At 43.3% G+C, this 15622-nt stretch overlaps 1 protein-coding gene across 7 annotated transcripts in view; it reads right to left on the minus strand.

Annotated features, from left to right (window-relative positions):
* The window catches only part of LOC106568027 (homeobox protein cut-like 1), a 238969-nt gene that overhangs the window by 70515 nt on the left and 152832 nt on the right, over positions 1-15622 (minus strand). For all 7 annotated transcript variants that reach the window (XM_014138033.2, XM_014138031.2, XM_014138032.2 and 4 more), the window contains exons 7-8: positions 14524-14600; positions 13571-13637 (exon numbers count right to left, since the gene is read on the minus strand). In XM_014138033.2, coding sequence (XP_013993508.2) covers positions 13571-13637; positions 14524-14600 — 144 coding nt within the window. The remainder of the gene's footprint in view (positions 1-13570; positions 13638-14523; positions 14601-15622) is intronic.

The following is a 15622-nucleotide window of genomic DNA, read 5'->3' on the forward strand; positions in this document are numbered from 1 at the left end:
CTGTTAAAATACAATAAATAATGTCATTCGGAACTGGAATAAACAGATTGATCACATCACACAGATGTTTTACGGAACACACAAACACACAGGCCTTTTGATCGTGCAACCCTAAGTAACAGTACAGATAAATATTCTGGCCTACTCTACATCTCACTGTATAAATTATAGTTGATAGAAAGTCTAGGTTGGAACTGTTGCTATTAAAATACATATTTTTTATTCTGAATTGGAATAAACTGATTGATCACATCACACAGATATAGACCAGAAAACACACACATACAGATGAAGTCGGAAGTTTACATACACTTAGGTTGGAGTCATTAAAACTCGCTTTTCAACCACTCCACAAAGTTCTTGTTAACAAACTATAGTTTTGGCAAGTTGGTTAGGACATCTACTTTGTATATGACACAAACAATTGTTTACAGACAGATTATTTCACTTATAATTCACTGTATCACAATTCCAGTGGGTCAGAAGCTTACATACACTAAATTGACTGTGCCTTTAAACTAGAGGTCGACCGATTCATCGGAATGGCCGATTAATTGGGGCCGATTTCAAGTTTTCATAACAATCGGTAATCGGTATTTTTGGCCACCGATTTGCCGATTCTTTTTTTTGTGTATTTTTTTTCACCTTTATTTAACTGGGCAATTCAGATTAAGAACACATTCTTATTTTCAATGACGGCCTAGGAACGGGGGTTAACTGCCTTGTTCAGGGGGGATTCGGGGATTAGTTTTTACAACCTTCCGGTTACTAGTCCAACGCTCTAACCACCTGCCTTACATTGCACTCCACGAGGAGCCTGCATGGCAGGCTGACTACCTGTTACGCGAGGGCAGCAAGAAGCCAAGGTAAGCTGCTAGCTAGCATTAAACTTATCTTATAAAAAACTATCAATCTTAACATAATCACTAGTTAACTACACATGGTTGATAATATTACTAGTTTATCTAACGTGTCCTGCGTTGCATATAATCGATGCGGTGCCTGTTAATTTCTCATCGAATCACAGCCTGCTTCGACAAACGGGTGATGTTTAACAAGCGCATTTGCGAAAAAAGCACTGTCGATGCACTTATGTACCTAAACATCAATGCCTTTCTTTAAAATCAATACACAAGTATATATTTTTAAACCGTCAAATTTAGTTACTATTGCCTGCTAACATGAAATTGTGTTCATTGCCTGCTCTTGCGTTCATTGCCTGGCTCGTTGCGAACTAATTTGCCAGAATTTTACGTAATTATGACATACCATTGAAGGTTGTGCAATGTAACAGGAATATTTAGACTTAGGGATGCCACCCGTTAGATAAAATACGGAACGGTTCCGTATTTCACTGAAAGAAAAAAAAAACCTTTTTGTTTTCAAAATGATAGTTTCCGGATTCGACCATATTAATGACCTAAGGCTCGTATTTCTGTGTGTTTATCATATTATAATTAAGTCTATAATTTGATAGAGCAGTCTGACTGAGCGGTGGTAGGCACCAGCAGGCCCGTAAGCATTCATTCAAACAGCACTTTCGTGCGTTTTGCCAGCAGCTTTCGCAATGCATTGCGCTGTTTATGACTTCAAGCCTGTCAACTTCCAAGATTAGGCTGGTGTCACCGATGTGAAATGGCTAGCTAGTTAGCGGGTGCGCGCTAATAGCGTTTCAAACGTCACTCGCTCTGAGACTTGGAGTGGTTGTTCCCCTTGCTCTGCATGGGTAACGCTGCTTCGAGGGTGGCTGTTGTCGATGTGTTCCTGGTAAGAGCCCAGGTAGGAGCGAGGAGAGGGACGGAAGCTATACTGTTACACTGGCAATACTAAAGTGCCTATAAGAACATCTAATAGTCAAAGGTATATGAAATACAAATCGTATAGAGAGAAATAGTCCTATAATTCCTATAATAACTACAACCTAAAACTTCTTACCTGGGAATATTGAAGACTCATGTTAAAAGGAACCACCAGCTTTCATATGTTCCCATGTTCTGAGCAAGGCACTTAAACGTTAGCTTTCTTACATGGCACATATTGCACTTTTACTTTCTTCTCCAACACATTGTTTTTGCATTATTTAAACCACATTGAACATGTTTCATTATTTATTTGAGGCTAAATTGATTTTATTGATGTATTATATTAAGTTAAAATAAATGTTCATTCAGTATTGTTGTAAATGTCATTATTACAATTATTTTTGTATTTATTTTTTAAACCGTCCGATTAATCGGTATCGGCCTTTTAGGCCCGCCAATAATCGGTATCGGCGTTGAAAAATCCGTAATCGGTCGACCTCTACTTTAAACAGCTTGGAAAATTCCAGAAAATGATGTCATGGCTTTATAGAAGCTTCTGATAGCCTAATTGACATCATTTGAGTCAATTGGAGGTGTACCTGTGGATGTATTTCAAGGCCTACCTTCAAACTCAGTGCCTCTTTGCTTGACATCATAGGAAAATCAAAAGAAATCAGCCAAGACCTCAGAAGAAAAATTGTAGACCCCCACAAGTCTGGTTCATCCTTGGGAGCAATTTCCAAATGCCTGAAGGTACCACGTTCATCTGTACAAACAATAGTACGCAAGTATAAACACCATGGGACCACACAGCCGTCATACCGCTCAGGAAGGAGACGCGTTCTGTCTCCTAGAGATGAACGTACTTTGGTGCGAAAGTGCAAATCAATCCCAGAACAACAGAAAAAAAACTTGTGAAGATGCTGGAGGAAACCGGTACAAGAGTATCTTTATCCACAGTAAAACAAGTCCTATATCAACATAACCTGAAAGGCCGCTCAGCAAGGAAGAAGCCACTGCTCCAAAACCGCCATAAAAAAGCCAGACTATGGTTTGCAACTGCACACACACAAAGATCATACTTGTTGGTTAAATGTCCTCTGGTCTGACGAAACAAAAATAGAACTCTTTGGCCATAATGACCATCGTTATGTTTGGAGGAAAAAGGGGGAGGCTTGCAAGCCGAAGAACACCATCCCAACCGTGAAGCACGGGGGTGGCAGCATCATGTTGTGGGGGTGCTTTGCTGCAGGAGGGACTGGTGCACTTCACAAAATAAATGGCATCATGAGGAAGGAAAATGATGTGGATATATTGAAGCAACATCTCAAGACATCAGTCAGGAAGTTAAAGCTTGGTCGCAAATGGGTCTTCCAAATGGACAATGACCCCAAGCACACTTCCAAAGTTGTGGCAAAATGGCTTAAGGACAACAAAGTCAAGGTATTGGAGTGCCATCACAAAGCCCTGACCTCAATCCTATAGAACGTTTGTGGGCAGAACTTGTTACGTTCCCTAGTTTCTGTGTTGTGGTTTTGTTTGTATGTGTGTGTTTCAGGATGGCTTCCTGAAATTACCCCAAGCAGCTGATTGGTCGGCCCCCATTGCTAATTGGAGCTGACCCTGCCCTCTCGTCAGAGGATACAGCTGTATCCCATTAGAGACTCCATCTGAAGCTAGAAAAGCCCGTGTTACTTTGTTAGTTGCTGCTGATGGGTTATGTTCTGTGTTAGTTGCTGCTGATGGGTTATGTTCTGTGTTAGTTGCTGCTGATGGGTTATGTTCTGTGTTAGTTGCTGCTGATGGGTTATGTTCTGTGTTAGTAGTTTCTCAGTTTTTTTTTGGGGAAGTATTTTGTAGCCGGTCCTGCGGAGGTATGTTTTTATGTCCAAAGGACTGTTTTGATTATTGAAATTGTTTGTATTATTCTGTTTTAGATCCCAGGGGTTAAGGGGAAGGCACCTATGGAGTGCTTAGGCAAGAGGCCTGCGGGCATACATAACTCATAGTATTTACTGTCAATGCACACTAGGTAAGACCTGGGCGGACCACCCCCTGTATTTTGGTTAGCGCACCAGGTGGTGCTAAAAGATTAGGTAAGTAGTGGGTAGGCAGGTGGGGCTCTTTAACTTTTACTTTCTTTGGTTCCGTCCAGCCCCTTTTCCCCAAATTTACCATGTGAAGGAATAAATAAATTCCCAGTAAACGGTAAATTCTCTGCCTTTGTCATCCTTACCCGCACCTACAGTCCCATACCTCTTTCACTCCACGGGGAGTTGAGTTGTAGCAGGGTGTTGCGTTCCCTCTTCCTAGAGGCGTACGTAAAATAACTGAAAAAGCGTGTGCGAGCAAGGAGGCCTACAAACCTGACTCAGTTACACCAGCTCTGTCAGGAGGAATGAGCCAAAATTCACCCAACTTGTTGCGGGAGGCTTGTGGAAGGCTACCCGAAACCTTTCACCCAAGTTAAACAATTTAAAGGCAATGCTACCAAATACTAATTGAGTGTAGGTAAACTTCCGACCCACTGGGAATGTGATGAAAGAAATAAAATCTGAAATAAATCACTCTCTTATTCATTTCACATTCTTAAAATAAAGTGGTTATCCTCACTGACCTAAGACAGGGACTTCTTGCTAGGATTAAATGTCAGGAATTGGGAAAAACTGAGTTTAAATGTATTTGGCTAAGGTGTATGTAAACTTCCGACTTGAACTGTACACAGTTCTAATGAGAGGTGTGCGGCTGGTTGAAGTTTTCAACAAGCATGTCTATTCTGGGCTCAGTTTAACAGTGCAACACTGAGGTCATGCTCAGCATTGACACTATTTCTGTACTTGAGAACCCTGACTTGCATAGGAATGTGGTGCCAAACTGGCTCAGAACATCTCCTGCTTTCTCAGTCAGGCAGGAGACTGCTTCATGCTGCAGATGAGCAACCCAGAACTGTGTGAGTGTTTGTTTCAAAATCATCTTGCTTCAATCAATTTTTTCCAGTTCAGAATAAAAAATATTACTTGTAACAGGAACAGTTCCAACCTAGACTTGTTTTCAACAATAATTTCTACAGTAAAATGTACAGTAGGCCTGACAGTTCTTCATCTTCATAGTTACTGTTTCTTAGGGTTGCACTATCAGTAGCTAGTTAGCTGTGTAATGTTACAAGGCCAGGGGATTGTTTGAAAGAGAAACTCACATCTACTACTATGAGATAGTACTCCCTTATTTCTGCTGATCATCACCTGTTATAAAATGACAACAATGCCTTGCTAGTTGACTTACTTTTCCACTTTCGAAGCACTGTTTCATGAAGCATTCTGCCCTGTTCTGAAAGAACTCCCTGGGTTTACCGTCATGTTGTGCCTGGATGTTTGGTCAGGACGTGTCGTTTTATTAATTTGTTCACAAAGATGCGTGAGGGAGGGCCGAGCCAACTCACTCAGTCACACACTTAGCAGCCAAGGAGAGAGAGGAAGGATAGCTTGAAAACAACAGCTGGAAGATGAGTCAGAGGCACAGTAGCATTTGGATGCATTTTAATAATCTAGACAATGTTAGAGCACAGTGTAGAATTTGCCAAAACAAAATCTCATATAAAGCCGGTTCTACGCACAACCTACACCGGCATATGTGAACTGTGAAGCTAGCTGTAGCAGAGCTTCGAGAAACTAGCGGGTCTGCTAGTGATAGTGGTGGAGCCAGTATCCACTCAGTCAAGTAGGCCTACTCCACGACCCACAGCAACGCAGTCTTCTATGGACCAGTTTATGCCAAAGTCTATGTCTGAAGCAAAACAAGACCAAATTGATATTGCATTGGCTAAAATGATTGCCACCGATTTCCAGCCATTTTTGATCGTGGAGGACAGAGGTTTTAGAAATTATAGCAATGGTCTAAATCCAATGTACACAATACCTAGCAGGAAAAAAACTTTCAAAATCACTTATTTCACAACTGTATGAGAGCACACAGGCTTCAGTGTGGGAAAGAGTCCAAAAAGCTACTGCAGTTTGCCTTACCACTGACTGCTGGACATCAAGGGTAACCACTTCTTACATGTCACTTCATTGAAGGTTTTTTGATGTCTAGCTGTCTTCTGGACTGCTAGACAGACACACCTCAGAGAACTTGGCAGAGGAACTGTTGAGAGTGGCAAGTAGATGGAAAAGTAGTCTGTTGTGTTAGCGACAATGCAGCTAACATAACCAAAGCCATGAATATTTTAAAATGGACCCATCATTCATGTCTTGCCCACACAATCAACCTGATTGTAAGAGATGCTCTGAAGGTGATGAAGCCCACTGTGGACAAAGTGAAAGCAGCTGTGGAATACTTACACAGGAACTCAGTAGGTGCTGAAAAACTAAAGTCTACACAACGCCAGATGGGGATGCCTGAGCTGAGGCCTAAACAAGACTGCACTACAAGGTGGAATTCAACATTTTATAAGTTGAAGCGGTTTGTTGAGTTAAAGGATGCCATCATCTCTACCCTGGCCATTGTCAATGCGGATGTTGATGCTCTGACCCAAGAGGAATGGGAGGTGGTGTGCAGAGTCCTGGAACCCTTTGAGCAGGTCACTGTGGAGATCAGTGGAGAGGTACAGTAAGCAGTTATTATTACATCATTATTTAATCCAGTATTATATATGTATATGAGCAGTAGATGAGAATGTAGTATCAGTAGACAAAACATGAACCTGAACTAATAAGTTACTGTTCTCTCTTTTCAGCTATGTGACAGCCTCAAAAATGATACTCCTGTGTAAGGGTCTGCAGCGAATCACAGCCAGCCGCCAGAGAGAAGCAAATGCAACCACAGGACATGTGACAGAGTTGATGGACACCCTATGTTCATCAATGGACAGAAAGTTCCACTGAATGGAATATAATCACGTGCTATCAGAAACCGCTGCACTTGACCCCAGGTTTAAGAAGTTAGCCTTCAGTGATGCCAGAGCGATTGATGAGGCTCTTCAAAGAATAACCCCAGCAGCAGGGAGGGACAGCCCCAGCAGTCAGCTGGCTCAGGCACCAGGGCAACAGGAAGAAGAGGGATCAGATGGAGCAGAAGCACCAGCAGTAGAGCCACAAACGTCTGCTGTTTGGATGCTGTTTGACGAGAGAGCAACTGGGGATGCAGCACGAAGGAATCCCTCAGCAGATGCCATAATGGAGCTCCGATCCTATTTGGAGGAGCCCCTCCAAAGATCTGCAGATCCTCAGCTGGTGGAAGAACAAGGCCTCTGTCTACCCACGGCTTACTAAAGTCATGACAGGGAGACTCTGCATGGCCACATCCGTTCCCTCTGAGAGGGTCTTCTCAAACGGGACAAATAATTACTGAGAGAAGAAACCCCATCAGCCCTTCGAAAGTGAGGCAGCTTGTATTTCTGAATGCAAATCTCTCATATGCAAATATGGTCAGCATTGCTGTGTGCTGCTGGTTATAACATGGCAATAAAGAAGAGAGAAAAGAGGGACCAGTTTAATGTTTTAAGTGGGATGCTGCAGTTTTGCACATTGTTATTTATTTTTCTTTGATATGGTGCAATATTCTATTATTATGTTGTTCAGATTGTATTAGTTTTGAATGGTTAGATTTATATGCACTTTGTTTATATACATTAAAAAGTTATACTTTAAACGCAAATGTTTAATAGCAATCTTTTTCATAACAAACCAATGCATTTTTAAATACATCGTGGTTAAGGTAGAGTATGATTTCATTAAATAATTGAATTAGAATTGTTTTAACACCAATCATAGTCAAACTATCGCAAACGGTTTGACTTTTTAAAGAGCCGTTTGGGAGCCAAAAGAGGCGGAATGCCCATCACTAACAACAAGTCAGTGGCTTGAACGACAGCGCTGCAGCGTGTGGGTCACGGAGTGATCTTCAAGAAAAGAGAGAAAGCTGATAAGCAGAGACCGCACTGAACCAAGAGTGCAGTTGCACTTGGCCAAATCAATCCAGTAATTCCTGAAATAATTATACATTTACGTCGTGACCCACCATTAACAGGTCCGGGTCGCGACCCATACTTTAAGAAACGCTGGTTTAAACCCAACATTTTGAAACATTATGCGGACAATATTTGTACATTTGTTGACCCTAGATCCATCTTGGAAATAATATTTTAGATCCAGATTAATGAAGACTAATCAACCTGGATAGATTAACTACTGTAAGTCACTCTGGACAAGTGCGTCTGCTAAATGACTAAAATGTAAATGTAAGAAAAAAACAGAATAAATGATCCTGGCAGTTTCAGAGTCAGTCGGTCTGTGTGTGTGACTTCATCAGAGGTGACAGATAAACGCTACCTAAATGGTCTACCTCAGAGGATAGAATTCCTCCCTTCGTCAATCACAACGTCCTGTTTGTCAAATGACATCACTGCACTCACAAAATGAAGCCTTGTATTTCAAGAAACTAGCCGAAAGCCCTCTAGACCTCTAAGCCACAGAATTGAATTAAGTAACTTGAGAAGACATATTGAGAGTTACATACAAATATGTTATGAGTAAGTTATATATTAGCACATATAATGCTCCTGAACTTCACCACAACAATATGTCACCGTTGGCAGGAAAAACAACAACTATGATGGTCAAATGACCGGTAGAAAAACGTATTCTCTGCTCTGATAAGAAACACAAAAGAGTCAACGAAGCAGTATCCTTTTCCCTCAGGTGAGAGGAATAGAGTTCAGTCATGTCTTTGTAAAGATGGGCAGGTTGTCTGTGTGAGAGAGATTGTCTGTGTGAGGTGAGAGCCAGTCTCCTGGAAGCCCTGAGCAGGAGAATCCACTCTCGCCTCACCTGGGAGAGAGCAGTGCTTTTCTCTGACCACCAACTGCACTCTACCAGGAGTAGGGAGAGACAGCAAAACACTAGACACCAAGGTCCAGTTGCCCCCAAATTGATGCATTCGTTTCTGGGGGCTCGTCCGGGATGAGGAACTATAGAAGACTAAACGCCCAGATTATAGACTACACACCTCCTTGTGCAAACCATAGTTAACATCCCCAGACGACAGGTCAGCATAAGACTACCCACAATACTCTCTAGATTCTAGACCACATGTGACCTCACTGTGGCAGACACTGGCAGTGTCTAGATAAACTGCCAATGTCTGCCAGGCACTTCCACACTGTGACAATCTGCCCAGAGCAGTCGAGCTGTCACAGACCGCCACTAAGCACAGACTCCAGACCTGTAGCTACAGCCCCAACAGTGCTGGCCTGTCACAGAGGGCAACTCTAAACACAGACTCCAAACCTGTAGACAGAGAGAATTGAATGGTGGGTAGAAACTGCAGTGCAGCAGGGCCACTCCAGGACAAGAATACAGTGGCCCAGATTCAGCTACATGGTGAAAGGAAGGGGGGGGACGACAGAGAGAGTCAGCTATCTGCAGCTCAGAGAGAAGATACAGTCGTGTGTGTGTGTGAGAGTGAGTGAGTGAGCTGCAGCAATAACCTGTCACTCTAATGCGGGAACTTGTTCTGTTCCTCTGAAACAGAGCAGCGCTGGTGTTTAGCGTCGAGAAGAGACAAGGTTCACTAGTTCTGAAAGACAATCAGAGTGACACACACACACACACACACACTTACTATGACAGCACTGTCTGCTAGACAGAAAGCACTGAACTCAAGGAGCACATTGTTAGTATGCAAAGCATGCGCAAATACACACACACACGGTCACAGACAAACCCATTCTCTATCCGAAGGACGCGAGCACGTACACACATACATCTCTATCCTGTGTCTCTCACTGCTGACCAGAAACGGTGTAGGTGTGACTGACACTGCAGCCCCGGCTGATACCATGGGGACTTGGATAACTTCAAAAGCAACCCGGGTGTGAGTGTTTTTATCTGCGTAGATGGCCTGGCAACAGCACCTTTCATTTGGTTAGCACTGCTATAATTAAGTTGCTTCCAGGAGCCTGGCTGGGTGGGATAGGGCCCCTGAAATAGCTACGCGAGACCAAGAGGAGGAGTGTGGGTGTGCGGCTGGGCGCAGCAACAGGCAGCATTCCACTGTGACAGGCTGACACGCAAATTACCGCCTCCTCACTGCCTGTCCCGGGACCACAGGCGGTGCCACAGACACCAATATTACAGTCAGAGAGAGTCTGCCATGTTAGTTCGTACTGTACACTGTATGGGCATAGGCACATCGCCATAGAGACACATACAGTAGCTGTATGCATGCGTCAAGGTTATTATAGTTATGTGATTTAATATTTGTTTTTATTTCTATTCGTTTTACATTTTTATTTGAAATTCAGTTTGGTTTCAGTTCGTTTTTTAGCATTTGATTTAATCGTTTTTATTTAGCTTCAGTTTGATAAAAACATTTCTATTTCGTTTTTATATGATTTAGTTTCAGTCTTAGTGTTAGGGACAGAAAGTAGCCTACGCACGGGATGCTAGGAGCCATTTAACTCCACAATGGCGCTGCCCATGCTAACACAGGCTTAAGCCATTACATAGGTTTGGTTAGGTTTAAATTATAAATCAATCCTAATCTGACTTGGATTTAAAGGATAAGCGCTTAGACTAATGGAAGAAATATGGTGGAAGGAAACGCTCTTGCCAGGTTGACACCTATTCAATGTTTTTAAAAAACTTTAGTAGTAGATGTAAAAAGAATCAAGTACCTTTACCTTTATCTGACAAAGAGAGAGGAAAAAAATAAATAAATGAAGTCATGGCACATTTGACATGATATGTTAGTTGAATGCATTCAGTTGTACAACTGACTAGCTATCCCCCTTTCCCTTTAGGTAATATTAAACATGCATCACTGACTAACCCCTTCCAATAGGGTTCTTAAAAACAGCTGCAACAGCAAAAACATAACCAACACAACACTTCTATTAGTTCACGGCCAGCCAGCCAGCTTGTGTGTGTGTGTTCCTTTTCAACCAAACAAGATTTTCTGGTTTATCTTCAAGGCTCTGCGTTCCAGATAGGTGGTCGTTCGGTTCCTCAAGCCTGATGACAGTTGTCCACAGAAAGAAAATTCTCTCTCCACACACGGTTGGGATGCAGGGGCAGAAACCAGATCCAGTGCCACAGGGCACAGCTTTGGATAAACAACCATCCTTGCCTGCCAGAAGTGGAGAGGTGACTCTGTACCTATCCCAGGTATTTCCGCAGCTCACACGGGACACTTAATGCCCAGTCAGTTTGACCCTCAGACACAATCTTTGTTGCGAGGAAGCTATTTCTGAAGTACGGTGGTCGAGATGCTTGCTCGATTCATTGTGCTGGCATCTTCCTGTGGTCCTGCTGCTACACTGCTGTACTCTTTGATTTGCTGAAGTACAAAAGACTCCATCTCTGTTAAGCAAAGTGCCAGAAACGCACTCGGGTCCATCAGGCAAGCTGATGCAGGGGTTGGATGGAAGATAGCTGCCAGAGGATTCAGTATGCATGCGAAGCACTCACGCAATGACTTCAGGAGGACCTGTGCCAACTGTTTTACAACAATAGTTGACTGCAAGTGTGCCTCAAGGTTGAGAAGGCACGGCACCAGATCAAGACAGTGACTTGCTGTTAGTTTTAAGTTGGTCGGTGTTGATTGCGACCGGCTCCAGCAACTTCACAAGCTGTTCTCAGTGCTCGGCCTCATATCTCTTCCCTGTTAACTAGTGATAGTGATGCAAAAGCTAGGCCTATTTGAAACATTGATACACGACATGGCCAAGAGTATGTGGACACCTGCTCATCGAACATCTCATTCCAAAATCATGGGCATTAATATGGAGTTGGTCCCCCCTTTGCTGTTATAACAGCCTCCATTATTCTGGGAAGGCTTTCTACTAGATGTTGGAACATTGCTGCGGGGACTTGCTTCCATTCAGCCACAAGAGCATTAATGAGGTCGGGCGATTAAGCCTGGCTCGCACTTGGTGTTCCAATTCATCCCAAAGTTGTTTGATGGGGTTGAGGTCAGGGCTCTGTGCAGGCCAGTCAAGTTCTTCCACACCAATCTCAACAAACTAATTCTGTATGGACCTCGCTTTGTGCACAGGGGCATTGTCATACTGAAACAGGAAAGTGCCTTCCCAAAACTGTTGCCAAAAAGTTGGAAGCACATAATCGTCTAGAACGGCATTGTACGCTGTAGCGTTAAGATTTCCCTTCACTGGAACTAAGGGGCCTAGCCCGAACCATGAAAAACAGCCCCAGACCATTATTCCTCCTCAACCAAATTTTACAGTTAGCACTATGCATTGCGGCAGGTAGCGTTCTCCTGGCATCCGCCAAACCCAGGTTCGTCCGTGGGACTGCCAGATGGTGTGATTCATCACTCCAGAGAACGCGTTTCCACTGCTCCAGAATCCAATGTGGGCGAGCTTTAAACCACTCCAGCCGATGCTTGGCATTGCGCAAGGTGATCTTAGGCTTGTGTGCAGCTGCTCGGCTATTGAAACCTATTTCATGAAGCTCCCGACGAACATTTATTGTGCTGACGTTACTTCTAGTGGCAGTTTGGAACTCGGTAGTGAGTGTTGCAATCGAGGACAGACGATTTTTACGAGCTATGCGCTTCAGCACTCGGTGTTCCCATTGTGATGTTGTGTGTCCAACCAAATTGTGGCTGAGACGTTGTTGCTCCTAGACTTTCCACTTCACAATAACAGCATTTACAGTTGACCGGGGCAGCTCTAGTAGGGCAGACATTGTGACGAACTGACTTGTTGGAAAGGTGGCATCCTATGACGGGGCCACGTTGAAAGTCACTGAGCTCTTCAGTACAGGCCATTCTATGCCAATGTTTGTCTATGGCGATTGCATGGCTGTGTGCTGGATTTTATAAACCTCTCAGCAATGGGTGTGGTTGAAATAGCCGAATCTACAAATTTTAAGGGGTATCCACATACATTTTTTGCGTATCAACTGGCAGTATTTACCCACCAGATTCAGAAGCTTGAAAACGCCATTAGATTTTTGCCCAAAGTTTAGAATAAAAAAACTAAAAGTAAACATAATTTATGAAGTTTTTTATTTTAATACATTTTGCTATAATAATTTCATTATAGTTTTACAAATGTTTTTCGTTTGTATTTTTATTTCAGTTTACTAAATAATTCCACTTTTTATTTTAGTTTTAGTTTACTATAATAACCTTGGCGTGCGCGTACACACACACACACACACACACACACAACTTGTATGTACATACAGTACATGTAACCACAGTATATTTAGTAGACACACACACACATACACACTAAACCTTGTAACTAACAATTTTCTACCCATCCCAGACTACTCCCAGAGTACTACTCCTCACTATTACAACAACAACTCTTCCCACTCATTCAGGTTGAAGAGAGCTAAGAAGCCTCCATGTCGATTATGAATACTTTGATATGAATCATAGAGACAAACAGTGATAAATCCTGGGGACTACTTTGTACTCAGCATCGTTATGGTGAGCAATTATAGGCATTATATTCCATTCCTTTCAGGGTGGGCAGGGCTGGATGACTAACAGCTCACCGATCTAGGATCAGATGAGAGAACATGACTGAGTATGAAAGGGTAATGTGATGTATGATTATAGAATGAGGTGGGTTATTACAGGGGATCAGATTTTCCATAGATTCAGGTGCAATTACTGCAGATGGCAACCACAGGGTTTTTATCTCCTAATCAAAGGCGCACAGCAACCAAGACTCTGGGGATTTCGAGAGTGTGTGTGTCACAAATGCAACAGCGTGAATCAAAGGAACTGGGACCTACTTTGATGTTGACTCTTTGTCATACTTGCTCTTCAGGTCCAAAAGCTCTGCCTGAGTTGCTTCAAGTGCTGAAAAAACAAATGAAGCATTTTGAACGAAGACCAGCGGTGGTTGGATGGAAGAAGTACAACTGCTATGCCCTAACATACTGCCCTCTATAGATTCCTGGAAGGACTGAGGGAGGCCTTTCTGCCTCCAGCTACATGAGGTGAGGCTTCTAGAAAAGCCACATCTTAGGTTTCACAACCTAAGACAACTTTGGTAACTTTAATTTACAGTCCTCTTACAGCTGCTATTTGTAAGTAAATTACATATTAGTAGTTAGTACTTTTCTGATAGTTTGTTTTTACTATTTCTTAAATACCCAATCAAATTGTTAGTATCTTCATGTACCAAATGGTACTATTTCAAAGGGTATCTATTATTAGGCTACAATAATATAACCATCATAACCATCTACTGCCTGATTGGCCAACCTGGCCACCAACTTCATATGGTGATAAAATTATATTTTAAGCATAAACCTCATAATTAAGCATGGGCCTTTATACTATAAGCTCTCTCTCTCCTCTCTGTCCTCAGCAGGCTACAATACTAGGGTGAGTGGCTGGGCCTGGACTCGAGCTGATGTGCTGTGACAGGGGACTGTCAGTCCTAGAGCAGGGAGAAGGCTGCATAGGGCGGGGACTGGGACAGTGTTGACAGGCCTGGATTAGTCACTCACTTGGACAGATAGAAAGAGAGAGACAGAGGAGAATCCACCATCTGATGCTACCTTCTGGGTCAACATAAAGACATACTGCCAGCTGAGGAGTGTGTTGACACCAAGCGAGCCTTAACTGTGCCACATTTGGGGCATTTATACAAAGGTTTGGGACAGTATACGTGTGGATCTCAAGTTAGGATTGGGCCTGTGAGACTATAACTGGGTGTAGAAGGTTAGCAACGGTTTACCTGTCTGTAGGGACTGGGCCTTACTGTCGGCCTCCTCCAGCTTTGACCCCGCAGACTCCTGGTTCTCCTGTCGTTGACTGTGTGGACAGAGGAAGAGATACAAGTTAGCTATGAGAGGGAACAGGCTAGCTGAGCAACACCTCGTAAGAAACATTTTCGCTTAGCAGCATTTCAAAAGGCTAATGTAGCATAACTTGGGGCTCCCAAGTTGTGCAGCGGTCTAAGGTACTGCATCTCAGTGCTTGAGGCATCACTAGACACACCATGGTTCGATTCCGGGCTGTATCACAACCGGCCGTGATTGGGAGTCCCATAGGGCGGCGCACAATTGGCCCAGCATCGTCCGGGTTTGGCCGGGGTAGGCCGTCATTGTAAATAACAATTTGTTCTTAACTGACTTGCCTAGTTAAATAAAGGTTAAATACATAAATAAATAGATAAATTATAGTGAAGACACCCTCTGTTCTGCTCTGTCTGTGGGTTATTACTTTCATTTTTATTCATTTTACCTTTATTTAACTAGGCAAGTCAGTTAAGAACAAATTGTTATTTACAACGACGGCCTACCCCGGACGACGCTGAGCCAACTGCGCGACACTCTATGGGACTCCCAATCACGGCCGGTTGTAATACAGCCTGGAATCGAACCAGGGTCTGTAGTGACGCCTCAAGCACCGAGATGCAGTGCCTTAGACCGCTGTGCCACTCGGGAGCCCGCTTGGGACATACGGTTTTATAATCTGGGATGTCTACCGTCTCTCTATATTTAGGTTTAATAGTGTGTGAGACACCACCAGATATTACATCTCCTCAACCTGGCCAGAGTGTGTGGCCTAAAAACAGAGCTGGTGAGATGCTAGAGTGTTCAGGGAGTTGGGCAGTGTGTCCAATCACCATATGCATCATTTTAGTGCCCACCACTCGTGACCCTGCGCCCTGTGGAGAGTTGTCATGCTGTAATCTGTCCTTACTGCTACAGTCACTACAACTCGCAACACCACTTAATGCCAGGCAGAAACCCCCAGCAAGACCCTGAATCAACACAACACAGCCGGCCCATGGAATGGTTGTGCAGATTTTGACCACTCTCTCTCTCTCT

This window comes from Salmo salar, chromosome ssa13 (assembly GCF_905237065.1).
Source record: "Salmo salar chromosome ssa13, Ssal_v3.1, whole genome shotgun sequence".
In the NCBI taxonomy this organism is placed as follows: domain Eukaryota; kingdom Metazoa; phylum Chordata; class Actinopteri; order Salmoniformes; family Salmonidae; genus Salmo; species Salmo salar.